Here is an 18,273-nt window from a genome sequence, read left to right as displayed (position 1 = left end):
GCTTTTTCTGGAGGTACTCAAGGGTACACATTTCCCCCCAAAGGTTATAAGTGTGGCACTTACTTGTAAGAACTTCATGGTGAGAACAGGCACCTTTTGTTCTAAGAAAAAGCACTGCTTAGAAGGCTTAGGACAAAGACCCGTGATACAAATTGGCATTCAAATGGAAATGCTAGCTTATATGTATAGACATGGATTTAGACCAACTTTCAGAAGCCAACTCTGGGTCTTGCTGTCAGGGTTTCCGCTAGAGATGTCAACAGGATTTTCTGGACACTGTACTTTGCAGTAGTAGGCCTTCCACAAATTGAAGTGGTGGGTGGCTGAGATCTCATCACCACTGTGCTTTGGCTCCTCTAGAAGCAAAGTAAGAAAAAAAGCAGGATCAGGGCCTCCCTCCCGCTAAACTCTTGCTTGCATGTTGCATCACCACTGCGGTGGGCTTTGGACCTTATTACACAACCATGTTATCTGCAGTGATAAATTCCTTGGGCTGTGGTGGGGGGTGGGGAGGAAGCCCAGAACTTCCAGTTAACTTTATTGGGAAATGAAAACATCAGAAATACAGATAGTTAAAACCCTAGGCATGATTTTATGGGCTTGCATTCATTAGTTATTTAATGCAGAGGAAAAAATGCACCTTTCAGTTCTTCCCCACACCTGAACTGTCAGCTCAAAGAAAGCTAGAACTTCAGGAAGAAGCAATTGAACATTTTCACTTACCGGTATGTGCTAGCTTTTTCACATACAGAGAGTTTTGAGGTGGGGAAGAATTCAGCCATGAGACCTTCTCACCTATACTACTGAGTGGTGCAGTCTGCCTTGCAGCATAGCTTCTCTTTCCCTGCACATTTGAGTCACTTCTTGTTCTAGTTCTCGATGAGGAAGTGAAACTCAAAAAAGTGATTCTGCCCCCCATAGTGACCTCAGTAAACTAGCCAGTGCTGATTGGGGGGGGGCTTTTGGAGATGCCTAACTTAAACTTCTGGTTCTCATCTTTCAGGATGTGAAGAACTACAGAATGGCCATGGTGTGTTAGTGGACTTCAGCTCTTCAGATCCACTGATTTGCTGGGATTCTTACGAAAACATGAGTGCTGATGAGGAAGGTGAGTTGCTACCAGGAAGTGAACAATACAAGCGATGAGGAAGCAAAGAAGGTCCCTCTCAGCCTGTCCAGCTGTGCTTGCAGTCTTGCTGTCATTCATGGCTTTTTGTTTTTCCAAAAAACCTAGTTTATTAGGTTTTTCACATTATTACAATAGGACAGTACAGTACCTTATTCACCTTGCCAGCTTCCCTGATGTCCTCTGACCTCATGCTCTCTTTTTTTAAAAAAGCCATCAGCTAACTCAGTTGTTTGGCATGTTTTGCAGTGTTCAGATGTGCACACAGGGGCTTAGAATAAATGAATGGCAATGCTCTGCTGAAGTCCAGATTAGGATCCATTAAGTTGGGAAGCATGGTCATATTGACAAATTCCACATCAGCTGCAGTTTCATAGTAAGCAAGGCTGTTATTTGTAGTCAACAGGAGCAGACAGGGCCAAGTTCAATGGTTGTTTATCATCTGCAGAGACCTCCCTGATTTTAATTAGAACCCCCACAGCTTTGCAATTTCCCAATATTGATTGCAAGCTACATGGTAGAAGCTATGGCAGCAACAGTGGGTGATATGTTTCTTGGAGGCCGGATCTGCTGCCCCTATGAATCCTGCCACCCAAGGCAGTTGTCTCACCTTGCTTCGTAGATGAGTCGGCCCTGCCTATGGCATTGTATAACTACATTGTTTGTAATTACTTTATCCCAGCTGTGGTTTGTTTTCTTGCACATATGTTCTTTAAAAGATTCTCCACTGGTGTAGAAGCCAACTTGTGTGCAGTAAAAAGAAGAAGGAAAAAGTGAAATTTGGGATTTTTTGGCAGCTGAAGTAGAATCCCACATTCCGGTTATTTATTTATTTATTTATTTATTTATTTATTTATTTAATAATACAGATTTATGGCATTTGATGGTCCTGGTAAATAGATGCCAACAGTGCCTGCAGGAATCCATGAAAGTGCCAGGTGTCAGCAAAAAGAGATTTACACTTGGAAAGAGAGGTCTGCTACAGCGTTAGTGGAAAGCAGCCATTGGTAAAAGACTCTTGCTGACTTTTGGTGAAGCTTTCAAGGTTAGGGCAATAGGTAAAGGTAAAGGTACCCCTGCCCGTACGGGCCAGTCGTGTCCGACTCTAGGGTTGTGCGCTCATCTCGCTTAAGAGGCCGGGAGCCAGCGCTGTCCACAGACACTTCCGGGTCACGTGGCCAGCGTGACGAAGCTGCATCTGGCGAGCCAGCGCAGCACACGGAAACACCGTTTACCTTCCCGCTAGTAAGCGGTCCCTATTTATCTACTTGCACCCGGGGGTGATTTCGAACTGCTAGGTTGGCAGGCACTGGGACCGAGCAACGGGAGCCCACCCCACCGCGGGGATTTGAACCGCCGACCATGCGATCGACAAGTCCTAGGCGCTGAGGTTTTACCCACAGCGCCTCCCGCGTCCCGTTAGGGCAATAAGTACTGTGAAAACCCAAGCTTTAGAAGCTGCCCTTGTCTCTCTGGAGTTATTAAGAACTGCATCCAGGTGAGCAGCAGCTGGCTTTCAGGAATTCACCTATGACAAGATGATTGTTTTTCCCCTGGGACAGTTGACTTTTCAGTTTATCTTTCTCCCGCCCTTATTCCCCTTTTAACTCAAGGTAAATAGTAGTTGAATGGGGAGGTGCCCTCTTGCATAGTTAAATACTTGGTTTCCCAGAGGGCTGCTCTGTATTACAAAACTCTAGATTTGAGGCAAGATTACTTTGGCTCTGGTGCTTTGGAAGGAATGCAAATGCCTACTAACAAAAACAACCCAGTCAGTGCCGTTTCTGGTAAGTGAATAAATGTGTGGTTTGATTTCTGAGCTGTATATGCAGTTCTTTGAAAGAAGTGTGTGTGAGAGAGGGGAGGGGTGATAGAAATTTGGGAGACAAAATAGGTGAGTTTATTTTAAAATCCAAAATATTATGTACTGTTACATTTCCCTCTCCATTTCCATGTGGCAACCAAAGCTTTATCTGACAAAACTTTAAATTCGCCTTTTAACTGATAGCTCTGATAGTGATTTCTTACCTTTTATTGCAGAATCTGTTGTCAAATCAATAAAACACTCATACTGCTGTGTTATTAGACAGGCTGGTTTTTCCTGACACAGAGAATGGGTTCACAGCACAAACGTTTTCTTTAATTTTTTCATGGAGTTCTTCCAGAAAACAACAGTTGAGGGCTATTTTTCTAGAAAAGGAGGTGCTGGAACTCAGCATGAATGCCTCCCTTGTTCTCTTATAATGGCAATGGTGCCCACCTGAGAGGTTCCCTGGTTGAAACTTAGCAGATGAATGTGAAACTTATTTAAGATCTCTCCTCATATGTCAGAATCTAGTTCTAAATTCTTTTCCCATTTGTGAAGAGATCCATGCTTTGAGCATGGAAGGCAGTTGCAAGAGAGAGGGTCAGGAGGGCTTGCATGAGAGGTTAATAATAATAATAAAGGTTTCTTTGGCTATGTCTGAAGCAAGAGGAAGAACAAGTGAGCAGTAGGTCCCTTGCGTGAAGAAGACAGACAAATGCTATTGGCTGACAGAGAGAAGGCGGAACTACTCAACACCTACTTTGCCTCTGTCTCCACCTAAATGGAAAGCAATGCCCAACCAGGTGATAACAGAATAAATGGTGTAAGGAAGGAGCTGCAGCCCAAGACAGGAAAAGAGGTAGTAAGGGAACACCAGGCTACTTTGAATGAATTCAGATCTCCAGGGCCTGATGAGCTGCACCCAAGCCTACTAAAGAACCTTACAGATGTAATCTCAGAACCTTGGTCTGTAATCTTTGAGAATTCTTGGAGAACAAGTCATGCCAGATGATAGAGTTGCAAGCTTAGTGGGAATGCTGCGGACATTGCGTATCTTGATTTCAGTCAGGTTCTCAACAAAGTCCCCCATGATAGGTGGATTTGTAGGTGGTTGACTGACCAAATCCAGAGTGCTCATTCATGGTTCCTCGTCATCCAGGAAAAAAGTGACCAGTGGGCTGCCTCCGGGTTTTGTCCTGAGTCTGTTGTTGTTCAATGTCTTTATAAACAACTTGGATGACAGAATTGAGAGGATGCTCATCCAATTTGCAGGTAACACCAAACTGGGAGGGGTAGCTAATGTCGCAGAAGGCTGAGTATATTTAGCCTGGAAAAGAGGAGACTGAGAGAAATATGAGAGCCATCTTCAGATATCTCAAGGGCTGTCACATGGAAGAGGGAGCAATGCAACGGATTCAAGTTGCAAGAATGGAGATTCCGACTAAACATCAGGAAGAATTTTCTGTCCCCTTAGCAGAAAAACACCCCCAAAGCATAATATGTCCCCCTCCATGTTTAACGGTGGGGATGGGGTTCTTGGGGTCGTAGGCAGCATTTCTCCTCCTCCAAACATGGCAAGTTGAGTTGATGCCAAAGAGCTCGACTTTGGTCTCATCTGACCACAACACTTTCACCCAGTTCTCCTCTGGGTCATTCAGATGTGCATTGGCAAACTGCAGATGGGCCTGTACATGTGCTGTCTTGAGCAAGGGGACCTTGCGGGCTCTGCAAGATCTCTGTCCTTCACGGCGTAGTGTGTTACCAACTGTTTTCATGGTGACCATGGTCCCAGTTGCCCTGAGATCATTGACAAGTTCCCCCCATGTACCGTATTTTTCACCCTATAGGACGCACTTTTCCCCCTCCAAAAATGAAGGGGAAATGTGTGTGCGTCCTGTGCGGCAAATGCAGGCTTCAGGAAGCTATCCGCAAGCCATGGGAGCCCGCGGGAGTTCCTGCCGGGCTCCCACGGCTTGCACAGAGCTGCCTCTTACCTCGAAGCCCCGGAGCGCTGAGCAGTCACGCCGGGGCTTCGGGTAGCTCTGCGCAAGCCGCGGGAGGGCTCCCACGGCTTGTGGAGAGCAGCCTGTTCTGGGGGCTGGGGTCGGGGGAAGCTTGGGCTTCCCCCGCCCCAGCCTCGCGCCTTGGGGGGGGGATATATATTTTTTTCTTTATTTCCCCCCCAAAAAAACTAGGTGTGCCTTATGGGCCGGTGCGCCCTATGGGGCCAAAAATACAGTAGTTCTGGGCTGCTTCATCACCGTTCTCCTGATCATTGCAACTCCATGAGATGAGATCTTGCATGGAGCCCCAGACCGAGGGAGGTTGACAGTTATTTTGTGTTTCTTCCAATTGCGAATTGCCAGACAGGCAGCCCCTTTCCTGGCCACAGCTCATAATGCAGACTCTGAAACAATAAGCCTGTGGCATGGCTCATTTGGTTGGGATATGTTAACATTAGAGAATGTTTTCAGGAAGTTTTCATAGGGTTCAAAGAAAGTTTTGCGGGCTGTGGTGTGGTAATGATTTGCTGGAGTGAACTGGAGATTTTTGCAGACTTATTTATTTACGTATTAAATTTGTATACCGCCCTTCATCTGAAGATCACTGAGCAGTTCAGAACATAAAACACATAATGAAAACACATAAAACAAAAATGAAAGCAAAACAACCAACCACGCCTCCTAGAAACACATTTTAAAAACCATAATCAGACAAACGCCTAGTTGAAAATAAAAGTTTTTGCTTGGCACCTAAAGGTATGTAATGAAGGTGCCAGGGAGGACTCCTTGGGGGGAGCATTCCACAAATGGGGAGCCACCACCGAAAAGGCCCGTCCTCTTGATGCCACCCTCTGGACCTCTCGTGGGGGAGGCACCCAAAGAAGGCCCATAGATTATGATTGCAGGGTCTGAGTCTGTCTGGGAGAGGCTGCCTGGGAGCTCTTACAGTCCTGAGCCCTTTAAGGCTTTATAGGTCAAAACCAGACCTTTGAATTGGGCCTGGAAACTAATTGCTGGCCAGTCCAGTCCAGCCAGGATCAGTGTCATATGCTCACACTGTCTTGCCCTGGTGAGCAATCTGGCCGCTGAGGTCCACATCAGCTGGAAGTTTCCAAAGCATTTTGCGTTGTAGTAATCTAACCTAGATATTAGCAAAGCATATATGACAGAAGTTAGACTATCCCTGTCCAGATAGAGGCACAGCTGGGCCACCAGCCGAAGCTGATGGAAGTTTGAGTTTATCCAGATGGGAGGAGGAACCAGAGTTTGCTTTGTTGAGTGCGGGAAGCTGCTGTTACCAAATAAAAATCTGAGTGTGGTTAGGACTGAACAAATCTTTTGCAGCTTGTTGCACAGAGATGCATAGAGAGTGAGCCAAATGAGGATGTGGGCATTCAGAACAAATATTTGCATAACAGTTCCGGGGAGAACCTCATAGAACACTATCTGTGTCATTTGGTGATGCAAGAATTATGGTGGACTCATAGTGGGGTCCGGCATCAGTTGACTAAGGCTTAATGACGGTGAGATGGGCAGAGGGGAGAAGAAAATAATATTTGTGAGAAAGAGTTTGTAGCCTGAATTACCTTCTGAAACACCACTGCTTCACTCTCGCTTTGCTGCAAGGGTTCAAATTTCACAGAACCTGACTGCACTCTCTGGCTCCTCCCTTATGTTTACATTTTTACTCTTTTTCTTCTGAATCCAAAGTTTCCTGCTTCTCTAGTGAGAGTGATTTACCTTCAGCAATTGCTGCATCGAGAATGGCAAAGTAGCTAAAACTGGTGGTGTTTTCCAACTGCTTTCCAACTGCTGCTGTTTTGTGTGTGTTGTGTTTGCTGTTGTAGTGTGTGAAGCTGATTTTAAAATAGGGCAACCATTTTGCTGCTTCAAAAAGTTATGGGGCTTCTGTAATTCCTCTGCAAGGTAAGATACCATTTTCTTTAGACTCCATTTGTTTGTATGTGAGTGAGAGAGACATGCTATGTTCATACAATGCTTTGTGAGTTTGTGTTTAGCAAAGGAGGCAAGACAAAACAGCAGAAATGACTTAACCTTGCAGAGAATGCAGTTCTGGGTTTGTACAGCTTTGCCTAAGGGCGGAGGTTTATTTCTGAGGTATGGGAGGCACCTAGATTACTTCCTACCTAAAGAGGGATAGCTGGTGGTGCAGGATAAGCAAATAAGTTTCATATATAGCGTTATCCAACCCAGTTTAGAAAAACTGGCTCAAAACTGTCATTACTCGGCCCTACAGTTCATGAATTTACCTCACTAGTTTGCTTCTTTGAATGTGCTTTCTCAAGTCCTGAATGGCTGGAAAGGAGATAGCTGTGAGACAGATCAGAAAAAGCTGAGAAACAGAAGTGGGTGAATTTTGCACAGAGGAAGTTTAAGAACTCTCTCCTAATCAACTTTAGTTGGTAAGTGTTCGTGGCTTTGGCGTTGCTTTTGTTCACGGGATCTGCTTTCAGTGTGTTCATTTGTAGGCATAAAAATACACATGCAGCCATCTTTCTGTGTGTGGCTGCAGATCCCATTCAGTTTATAGTTCAGATTCAGGGCTGGCATTTTACCAGGTCTCTCGGTCATTCAAGAAGAATTTCCTTTCCCCCCTTTCCTGGAGGGAGTTGAGCTTAAGAGAAACGGTGTAGGGAAAGAAAGGGGTTGTTTTCAGTTTGATGTAGACAAATTCCATAGCCACTAGCTCAGCTTTACAGTTTCAATCTGCTTTTGGTTTCTTTTCTTTTTGGGGAGGGGAAGGCGGAGTTTGGACAGCTGTGTTACTGTACCATTTTTGCAGAAGGCTGTTTCCTTGGAAAAATGAGAGCAAGGTTTCAAGTGAAATGAAGTATTTCAGCTGTTAATGAGAGTGTCAGCGTATTTGGTAAGGTGATCATACAGTGAAGTCTTGCTCTCCTAGCCTATCCCCCTCCCCTTGTTTTTGGAAACTTCCTTTCCTTTCATTCTGTGCCTAAGCATATTAGTTTCGTAGCTTTTGATCAGTCTCTTTGGCTTTTAAAGATGTGAGCAGGTGATGCAAGTGGCAAAGAGATTTGCCAGAAGTGTCTTCACAGCAGAGACTTTCCATGTGTGGGACTTCAGAAACAGGCAAATGACCAAGCACTGGGCTGACAAAATGCCAAGCTTATGTGCTTTCCTAGAATCCAACCGTTCGTATTTTGGTTCTTCTTTTAAATAGAAATGAGAAGTTTATTTTGCCCTGTTTAATAACAACTTAGAATAATATTGTGTGCCTTATCTCTAAAATTCTTTAGTCAGGTCGAGTCAAGGTAAGTTGAGAAACGCAGACCGTTAAATTGGAAAGGAAACTTTTTGCAGACTTCACTGGCACATGAAGAACAAGGCCCTTCTTTGTATGGTGGAGTTAAAAGGGGGCAGGGATTACTGAGGAACCGTATAAGCTCCTTATGATTTGGTTTAAATAATTTGAGTGACTCATATGGAAAGGAATGTTCCTTGAAGGTCAGGTGAAGAAAATGTTACCTGCTGCGTATTCTCCATAAATATTTTATTTTATCAGACATGCAAAGCACACAAGCTGGGGGTTTTGCCTGCCTAGTGCTTGTCCCGTTCTTAAGTTTCACTCATGGAAAGCCATATCACAGTGGCTTGTTCAGCCTGAGAGGATGATTTTCAGGGTTTCTCAGGGGTGGGACACAGCAACTTCATCCCCACTGAATCTCTCCACCCAAGCTGTATATTTGAAGGATTTCCATAAGTAGAAGTTCCAGGACATTTCTGAGAACAGCATACTGTACAAAGTGGATCTAGCACAGTTTGAAAGGCACATGTGCAAGATCCATGCATGTGGAGCAAGGGGGGGGGGTGTCATTGCCCCCAAGAGATGTTAGGGAACTTTGTTAGTTCTCCTTGAACACTGGACAATGGATTGTGGAATCTGTTCCAGGTTTTATAAACCACCTCAAAGTTTGGACAAAGTGAAATAAATGTATTCTGCACTCCACCAAAATTTCCAGAGAGAAGCCGTTTTGCTCATTCCTTGCATCAGTGCTTGTCTCATAGTGGGCTCTTGCAGGCGAAAATCTGAGTTGGGTCCAAAGGGAATATTCACTCTGGCGGTGACTGCTGAAATTATTGTCCTTTGGCAATTCTAACTATATGTGAAGCTGTGGTCATAGCCTCTGGCCATGTCGTGAGGTGAGTGTTGCCATCGTCTCTCTGTCCATGAATAGGTTTAAACATTACTCAGCTGAGAGGCCCTGGGGAAGGATGGACTTGTAGGGACCATACAAGCTGGGAGACTATTGTTCATTAACAGATTCCTATCACATGCTCAGATCTCTGTCGTCTTTTCCCTACGTGGTGGCATAGAAAGCTGCCTTATCCCAGGACAGACCAGTGGACCATGCAGCTCAAGATGACCACAACTGGCAGCTGCTATTCTGGGTGTTCCAGCTCTGCCTGAAGTTGCCAGAGATTGAATCTCTCACAGAGCTCCAAGGGTTTGCAAGGAGCAGCTTGTAGGAGGTTGGACTGGGACACTGGTGCTCCTGCCTCATGAGTAAAACCTGCACTCTTGTCATACGTTTTCCCTCATGGGCCTGGGCTGCATAGCAGGATTGAGGCAGCCGCAGTTTTTATCAGGAAAACAGCTTGAGGGGTTAACCCCACCTTCTCTTACTGCTGTGCTAAGTCAATGTGGGACCATGTTTGCTCAAAAGAAAATAATTACTCTGCAGATGACGTTTTGTTTTTCCTTTAAATGGAAAAAGTTTGATTGCTCCATATAAACTGTACAATATTTACATGTAACTATAGTTACCATAGTAAACAAACCCACAGAGCAGATGTCTCTCGTTGATCAAGTTGTATAATCACAGGTTTGAGACACATCAGTTGATATCAAACCTGCAAGCTCTTGCTTGGAATCCAGTGCGCTGCTGACAGAATGGCTGTGCAGTCATTCATTTGTTTTTCCAATAAGTTAGGGCTCTCTCAAAAGACTGTTAAAATTTTCTGCATGAGCTTCAAGTGCAGAGTGTGTAATGCAGAGCTTTGGAGAAAGCACCTTGTTTATTCCCCCCAATCATAATTATTTTGAAAAGCCCATTAGGGTACTTCATAGAATTATGGAGTTGGAAAGGACCCCGAGGGTCATCTAGTCCAACCCCGTGCAATGCAGGTATCTTAATTAAAGCATGCAAGACAGATGGCCATCCAGCCTCTGCTTAAAAACCTCCAAGAAAGGAGAGTCCACCACCTCCTGAGGGAGGCCATTCCACTGCCAAACAGCTCTTACTGTCAGAAAAGTTCTCCGGATGTTTAGTCAGAATCTCTTTTCCTGTAACTTGAAGTCATTGGTTCAGGTCCTACTTTCCAGAGCAGAAGAAAAGAAAAGCCTGCTCCATTCTCTCTGTGTAAGCCCTTGAGATATTTGAAGATGGCTCTCATATCTCCTCTCAGTCTCCTCCTTTCCAGGCTAAGCATACCCAGCTCCTTCCACCGCTCCTCCTCAGGCTTGGTTTCCAGACCCTGGATCATTCTGGTTGCCCTCCTCTGCACACCTTCCAGCTTCTCAACATCCTTCTTAAATTGGGATGGACATCAGAACTGGAGACTGTATTCCAGGTGTGGTTTGGAATAGAGTGGAACTGTGACTTCCCTTGATCTGGACACAAGACTTTTGTGGATGCAGCCTAGAATAACAGCATTAGCTTTTTTGCTGCTGCCTCACACTGATGCCTCATGTTAAGCTCCTGCCAAAGTGCAGAACCTTCCATTTGTCCCTATTGAAATTCTTTTTGTTAGTTTTGGCCCAGTTCTTCAATCTGTTAAGGTCATCTTCAATCCCAATTCTATCTGCTGCGGCATTAGTTACCCTTCCCAGTTTGGTGTCATCTGCAAATTGGATGAGCATTTGTGGAGCTCATGCCCACTAGGGGCAAAGAGTGCCAGAAGACCTGCAGCAGCAGTTGGTATTTCTAGGAAGCTGGGAAACAGACTCACCCTCCTTTCTGTCCCATCCATTTGCCTTTGGCTGCTGTCTGCCTCCTCTGGAGTAAGGATGTGATTAACTTCAGCTGGGCTATGTACTATAGTTTTTAAAACAAGTGAAATAGAATTATAGAGTTGGAAGGGTCATGAGGGTCATCTATTCCAACCCCCTGCAAATGCAGGAATCTTTTGTCCAGCATAGGGCTCAAACCCACGACCCTGAGATGAAGAGCCTCCTGCTACGTGTGGAGTGAGATAGTGGATTATCAGGGGTACACATTGAAGTAATTGTTTTGGGAGTGGGGGATAGCCAGAATTTTATTCTTACTCTCTCCTCTTTAAAACCGTGGTTTATAATTGGTTTTTAAATTACCGTATTCTCTGTGGGCCACTAAAATGATGTTCTGAGTGAAATAAAGGTAAAGGGACCCCTGACCATTAGGTCCAGTCATGACCAACTCTGGGGTTGCGGCGCTCATTTCGCTTTACTGGCTGAGAGAGCCGGCATACAGCTTCCAGGTCATGTGGCCAGCATGACTAAACCGCTTCTGGCAAACCAGAGCAGCACACGGAAACGCCGTTTACCTTCCCGCCAGAGCGGTACCTATTTATCTACTTGCACTTTGACGTGCTTTCTAACTGCTAGGTTGGCAGGAGCAGGGACTGAGCAACGGGAGCTCACCCTGCCGTGGGGATTCAAACCGCCAGCCTTCTTATTGGCAAGTCCTAGACTCTGTGGTTTAACCCACAGCGCCACCCGTGTCCCTTCTGAGTGAAATACCCTTAAATTGCATGATGTTGTATCTATTGTTAATGAGGAAGTAAAGTATCACCTTCTAGACCAGGTGGCTGTGAAGATGCCTCCTCTGAAAGAGTGGGTACGCAGCCAGCGGGTCCTTCTGGATCCTTTGCTGCAGCTTGAGGCTCAGGTGGCCTCGTGTCACAAGTCAGTAATCACACTCTTCAGAGTTGAAGTCAACTCATTATTAGCAAAAATACGATCTTCTCAGACTTGGTTGAGTGTCAGGCCTAATGAGCACAGCATCTCATCCCAGGTAGGTCTGGCCCCATGGATCACTTGCCAAGACTGAAAGCCCCGCCTCCTCACAGCCTCCTTTTCCTTAACATGGGGCTGTGAGGGTTGTCTTTCTGTCTGTCTGTTTGGTTGTGGGTTGCTTTGGGCTGCCCTGGGCAAGATAAAGCAACCAACAAATTTAATAAATAATAATAAACAATATTAAATAGTTTCTTCTTGTCCCCGTTCCCCCACTCTACTATGTTTTGTCTTATATATATGCCTGCTATATTTCTTTGCAGTGCTGCACGCCCAGGGCCCCACGGGGGGCAACTTGTATGCTAAAGCGAGGAAGAAAAGCTGCAGTGAGAGCCCCCTTCTCCGCAGGGCCCCGGCTGCTGCAGATACCAGCCCTGACCCCAGGGACTATGCCTGGTCCGTGGGCAGCGACTCGGGACACTCCACAGCCTCTCTGAGGACGGACAAGACTGAAGAGCGTCCCCTGCCAGAAACCCAGAGTGTCCTTAGCCCCCTGGAGAAAGAGGGGCTGGAGCAATTGCTGAGCGGCCTTGGTCTGCAGCACTCAGCCAGTCCTCCTAAGGATATGACCGATGCCCAAAGCACGTTCAGTGGGACTCGCCACATAGTACCCGCCCAGGTTCATGTGAATGGAGGTGCCGAGCACAAGGACAGGGAAACAGACATTCTGGATGATGAGGTGTCCAGCCACGACCTCCACAGTCTGGGCAGCCTTGGGACTTTGTCCTCCTCCGAAGGGCAGCACTCCAACCCCCTTGGAAACTTCCGCTGCCACAAAAGCAGCCAGAACTCTCTTCTGTCAGATGGCTTTGGGAGTAATACCTTGGAGGAGGAGTACAGCAACACTCTGGTCCCAGATTTGGACATTGGTGGAGACGCCAGATATGAGAGGCACTTTGGAGGCACCGACCCAAAGCAGTCTCAGCAGCTGCAGAGAAATACTGCCGTTTCCACCGAGCCACAGGCCTACAGCCTCAGTGGCTACCCAACCCAGACATGGGTGCAGGAACAGCAAATGGTCGTCGCTCACCAGTACGCTTACGGCCCAGAGAATGAAGTACGGCTTGGTATTCGTGGCGTGGCTGAGAACTCCGGCAACCTGCGCAGCCAGTCCAGAGGTCCAGATACCCCTGCGCGGGGATCCAGCAGCAGAGATGCTGTGCAGAGGAGCCTTGGCAGCATGCTGCCCTCCAGCAAGATAGCACAAATCCCTTGCCCTGAGGTTTTAAAATTACAACACAACCTTGAACTGGGATTGAACATGGGAAACGATTCAGCAGGCTTGCCATCCTCCCCCACCCTGGATATTGATCAGTCCATTGAGCAGCTTAATAGATTAATATTAGAACTGGACCCAACATTTGAGCCTATTCCCACATGTATCAAGACAATCAGCAGAGACACAGGTCAGCTGAATGGCCTTGCAAGCCCTAAAATGGACATGGGAGGGTTTGGGATGAGCCCCAGATCCCATGGGAAGGCAGAGATCCTGGAGAGAAACCTGCCTCCGCAGGGTGAGTTATTCTGCATGATGCATCAATGAAATGTGTTTTCCTTCAGTGGTTAAAAGCTTCCATTTGCCATTGCATAGTGTGAATATGTTAAAAGTTTGTCTTTTGGAGTATCTCAGTATCTCCCTATTACAGATCTCTGGAACATTGGGATGGAACTGAAGTCATTTATCTTTTTTCATTAATATATTTTTTTCTACACCTTATATAAAAATAATTTCTATCTTTATATTTCAATCATTATATTAAACCCAAAGAGGCACGCATAGACCATGAAATCCCAAGATTCAAAGTGGCCAATCAGATCTTCCCTGTTACGATTTGGGTCTCTCATGTCACTTCCTCTCCCGCCAGATCCTCCCTAGGAGAAGATGTCGGGGGTGTGTGTGTGTGAGAATGTATGTAGTTCTCATTCTTTTCAGTTGCTTTAGTTCTGTGAGGTTCAGGTTGGGGAGACAGATGAGTAAGGGGAGAGTATAGTCAAATATTTATTTTTTGTTATTTTATTTGTTAAATTTGTGTACCGCCCTTCATCTTTAGCTCTCACAAAATGCATAAGAAAAACAAGAAGGAAAAAGCACAAACCTGTAAACTCCCTCTCTCCCTCCTCCCACAAACACATTAAAAAAAGGGTGTAAGATGTTAATCAAGCCCAAGGCCTGGTTGAAGAGAGACATTTTCGCCTGGCACCTAAAGGTGTACAGAATAAAGACAGTCTAGAGTTGTGAACATTTTTGGAATTGTGAGCAGCGTTTATTTTGGAGCCAGTTACAGTGGCACCTCCAAGTTAATAAGAAAGAGCTGTTCATAGAGTTAGTTGCTCAGTCCTCCTCCCAAGCTGGAATGAGCATATCCTATTTGTGTGATTGTACAAATAACCCCACATTGTATATAGTCGAGGGGACTGCATGTTTTTGTGCCTCCACAATGGGAAGATGGTCAGAAGCAAGGTTTAGGGCTGCTTAAAATAAATCTTAATTATTTGGTAATATTCTATCTTGCCCAGCATTCTGTCTCCTTAGCAGCATACATAGACCCAGGAGAAATAGATTTACCTTTTTATTTTGTCCATAGTGCAGGTACTTTACTTGTGATTTGCCATTTATGAAAAAAAAGGTCATTATTCATTTACTTTTTCCCTCTTAGGAGAAACTCATGAGACAAGAATTATGAAAGACTCCCTGTATAACTCTGTCCTTTTTATTATGAGCAGAGTTCTCAAAATACAAGCAATATGTAAAAAAGAAAAAAGTTGTAAAAATTCATCATCATCATAATTTATTATTTATACCCCGCCCATCAGGCTGGGTTTCTCCAGCCACTCTGGGCGGCTTCCAGCAAAATCTTAAAATACCATAAATAATGAGACACCTGGAAAGCACCAAACATTGGGAGTGCTTTGAATCTGAGTGTAGTGTTTTGTGTGTGTGTTCGTGTTCCCCATCCCTTTTAAGCTCTGAAAGGCTTTTGGAAGCATTTGTGAATGTCCCCCACCTTTAACCGTGGCTGTGACGTCAAAATCGGGCTCAACAAGGAAGACCTTTAAGGTCTTGCAAGAGCATCACTGACCCTGCCTGCTGAACAGCACTTGCCCGGTAAGCAAGGTGGAGAGCTTGAAAGCTCTCCTCCAGCTCCGCAAAGGATGCTCACACAGGGGCAGTTCCAAGGGGACGCATACTCATGCATACTCATTTTTGCATATACGCACCATTCCCCAAACATCACCCCCACATAAGATGCAAATGTACTGTATTTTCAGAGACCACTGAAACATCTCTAGGGGAATCTTGCTGATGAAAAGCAGATCTCAGAAAATAGCCGCTGTATTCTCTGCCTGGTTTGTAGGGGAGGAATCTGCTCTTCCCAGTTTAAGGCCAACAGAAATGGCTTCATTCACAGCTGATCCAGGGGTTGAGAGGCCGTTGGCTAATGCCTCTGGCCAGGCCACTCACTCTTTTTATATATATATATATATAATTTTTATTAATTTCAACATACCAATTATACATTCCACAGAACTTCACATCTTATACAATCTTTTTGGACTTCCATCAGCACCTCTGATGATCCACCATTTTTATCATTTCTTCTGCATTTCTTAAATTCCTATTGCCTTTAATTATCTTAACTCACAATCCACCTCTTTAACCATTTTTGCAATAATTCAAATAATTTACCTCACAGAACTTCTTGCAAACCTACAAACGTAATCTGGTCATCCCAATTACTTTTCAAATAGTCCGTAAATTTACACCAGTCTTCTGTGAATTTCTGATCCCGCAGGTTTCGAATTCTTCCGGTTAGCCTATCCAATTCTGCATAGTCCATCAATTTCATCCTCCATTCTTTTGTCTTCTTTTGTCGGTAATTCTTCTTGCTTCCATTTTTGTGCCAATAATATTCTTGCTGCCGTCATTGCATATAAAAACAACTTACAATCCTTTCTGTTTATATCATCTCCTACAATGCCAAGTAAAAATACTTTTGGTTTCTTAATAAATGTATATTTCAACATTTTTTTCATCTCACTATATATCACCTGCCAGACATTTTTCACCTTTTTACATTCCCACCACATATGATAAAATGTTCCCTCTTTTTCTTTGCATTTCCAATATTTATTGCTAACTTTATACATTTTAGCTAATTTAACTGGTGTAATATCTATACATCATTTTCATCACATTTTCCTTTAAGGCATTGCATGCAGTAAATTTTAAACCTTCATTCCATGGTTTTTCCCAATCATTCAACTGTATATTATACCCAATATCTTTGGCCCAATGAATCATTACCGACTTTATCTCCTCATCCTTCAAATGCCATTCAAGCATCAATTTATACATTTTGGACAAAAATTTATATTTATTACTTAATATCTCTACTTCAAACTTTGATTTATTATCATCAAATCCTTTTTCTTTAAAATCCTGTTTAAACATTTCATTGACCTGGTGGTAGTGGAGCCAATCATTCACATATTCTTTAACTTCTTCATATGGCTTCATCTTCCACTTACTCCCTTCTTTTTGTATTAATTCCCCATAAGTTATCCAATTCCCACCCATATTGATCCTTTTCACACTCATTGATTCTAATGGAGATAACCAATGTGGCGTTTTACGTTCCAGTAGGTTTTGATACCTATCCCATATTTCTATTAGAGATCTTCGAAATATGTGGTTTCCAAATCCTTTATGGACTTTTGTTTTGTTATACCATAAATATGCGTGCCAACCAAATCTATTATCATAACCTTCCAGATCTAACAATTCTGTATTTTCTAATAACATCCATTCCTTTAACCAACAGAGACAAGATGCTTCATAATACAATTTCAAATCTGGCAGGGCGAAGCCTCCTCTTTCTTTAACATCTGTTAACAACTTACATTGTATTGTCGGCTTCTTTCCCTGCCAGATATATCTTGAAATTCCTTTTTGCCACTCTTTAAAAATTGTTGCCCCCTTGATTATTGGAATTGACTGAAACAAAAATAACATCTTTGGTAGCACATTCATTTTGATAGCAGAAATCCATCCCCAAAATGACAATTTCATCCTTCCCCATATTTCCAAGTCTCTTTTAATTCTATTCCACACCAGTGTATAATTATTTTAAAAAAGATCAATATTTTTAGGTGTTAACCAAATTCCTAAATATTTAACTTTTTTTTACTGCTTCTATGCCAATCTGTTGTTGCAGTACTTCCACCAAGTCCTGTTTCATATTTTTAACTATCATTTTGGTTTTCTTTTTGTTCAATTAAAAACCTGCCACTTGCCCAAACTGTTCTATCTCTTCTAATACTCCTTTAACACTTGTAACTGGATCTTCTATTGTTAGTACCAAGTCATCTGCAAAGGCTTTCACTTTATACTCATTCCGACCAACTGAAATTCCTTTTATTGTTTCATTTCTCCTTATTGTCTGTAGAAGGACTTCCAGTACCGATATGAATAATAATGGTGATAATGGACACCCTTGTCTTGTACCTTTCGTAATATCGATACTTTCTGTTACTATATTATTTACAATCAATTTTGCTCTCTGTTCTGAATATATAGCTTTTAATCCTTTTAAGAAGAATTGTCCAGTGTCCATTAATTCCAGATTCTTTAACATGAATTCCCAAGATATATTATCAAAGGCCTTGTCCGCATCCACAAAAATTAACACCGCTTGCTTTTCATTTCTGGCAGTCAGATATTCAATTGTATTAACTCTATTTCTTATGTTGTCTTTCATCTGTCTGCCAGGTAAAAAGCCTGCTTGGTCCTTATGAATTATCTCATTCAATATCTTTTTCAATCTATTTGCCAGTATGCTTGCAAATAGTTTGTAATCATTATTTAACAGCGAAATTGGCCTATAGTTCTTTACTTGTGTTAAATCCGAATCTTGTTTTGGTATTAATGTAATATATGCTTCTTTCCAAGTTTCTGGTAATTCTCCTTTTCTTAATATATTGTTAATCACTTCTTTCAACGGTACAAGTAGGGCGTATTTCATTTCTTTGTAATATTTTGCTGTGAATCCATCCGGTCCCGGTGGCTTTCCACTTTTTAGGTCTTTATACTGGCCAGGCCACTCTCAGCTGAATAACTGGCGGGAAAGGAAGTAAACACAATCTCAGGGTTCAGGCTAATGTTTCTCAGGTGTTTCCCTTCCCTTTCACCCCAGTTCTCCCCTCCAGCCAGGAAAGCGGCAAATGTTTACTGTGACAATACTTAACAGGTTTCATCTAAATTCAGCCAGTTATTCTAGAATTACCACAAGACCTGCTATTTCTA

The 18,273-nt window shown here is 43.6% G+C and overlaps 1 protein-coding gene across 2 annotated transcripts in view; it reads left to right on the top strand.

The window, feature by feature from the left end:
* Positions 1 to 18,273, top strand: part of TNS3 (tensin 3) — a 74,662-nt gene that overhangs the window by 21,957 nt on the left and 34,432 nt on the right. Inside the window, exons 5-6 of one of the 2 annotated variants that reach the window (XM_079949327.1) lie at positions 1,004 to 1,108; positions 12,233 to 13,483. In XM_079949327.1, the coding sequence (XP_079805453.1) occupies positions 1,004 to 1,108; positions 12,233 to 13,483 (1,356 nt within the window). Of the gene's footprint in view, positions 1 to 1,003; positions 1,109 to 2,837; positions 2,914 to 12,232; positions 13,484 to 18,273 lie in introns of those variants that run through there. The other variant, XM_079949326.1, reaches the window with a different exon arrangement.

This window comes from Podarcis cretensis (assembly GCF_951804945.1).
Source record: "Podarcis cretensis genome assembly, chromosome: 13".
NCBI lineage: Eukaryota > Metazoa > Chordata > Lepidosauria > Squamata > Lacertidae > Podarcis > Podarcis cretensis.
Note: the sequence above shows the minus strand (reverse complement) of the source record. Positions and strands in the feature narration are given on the sequence as shown.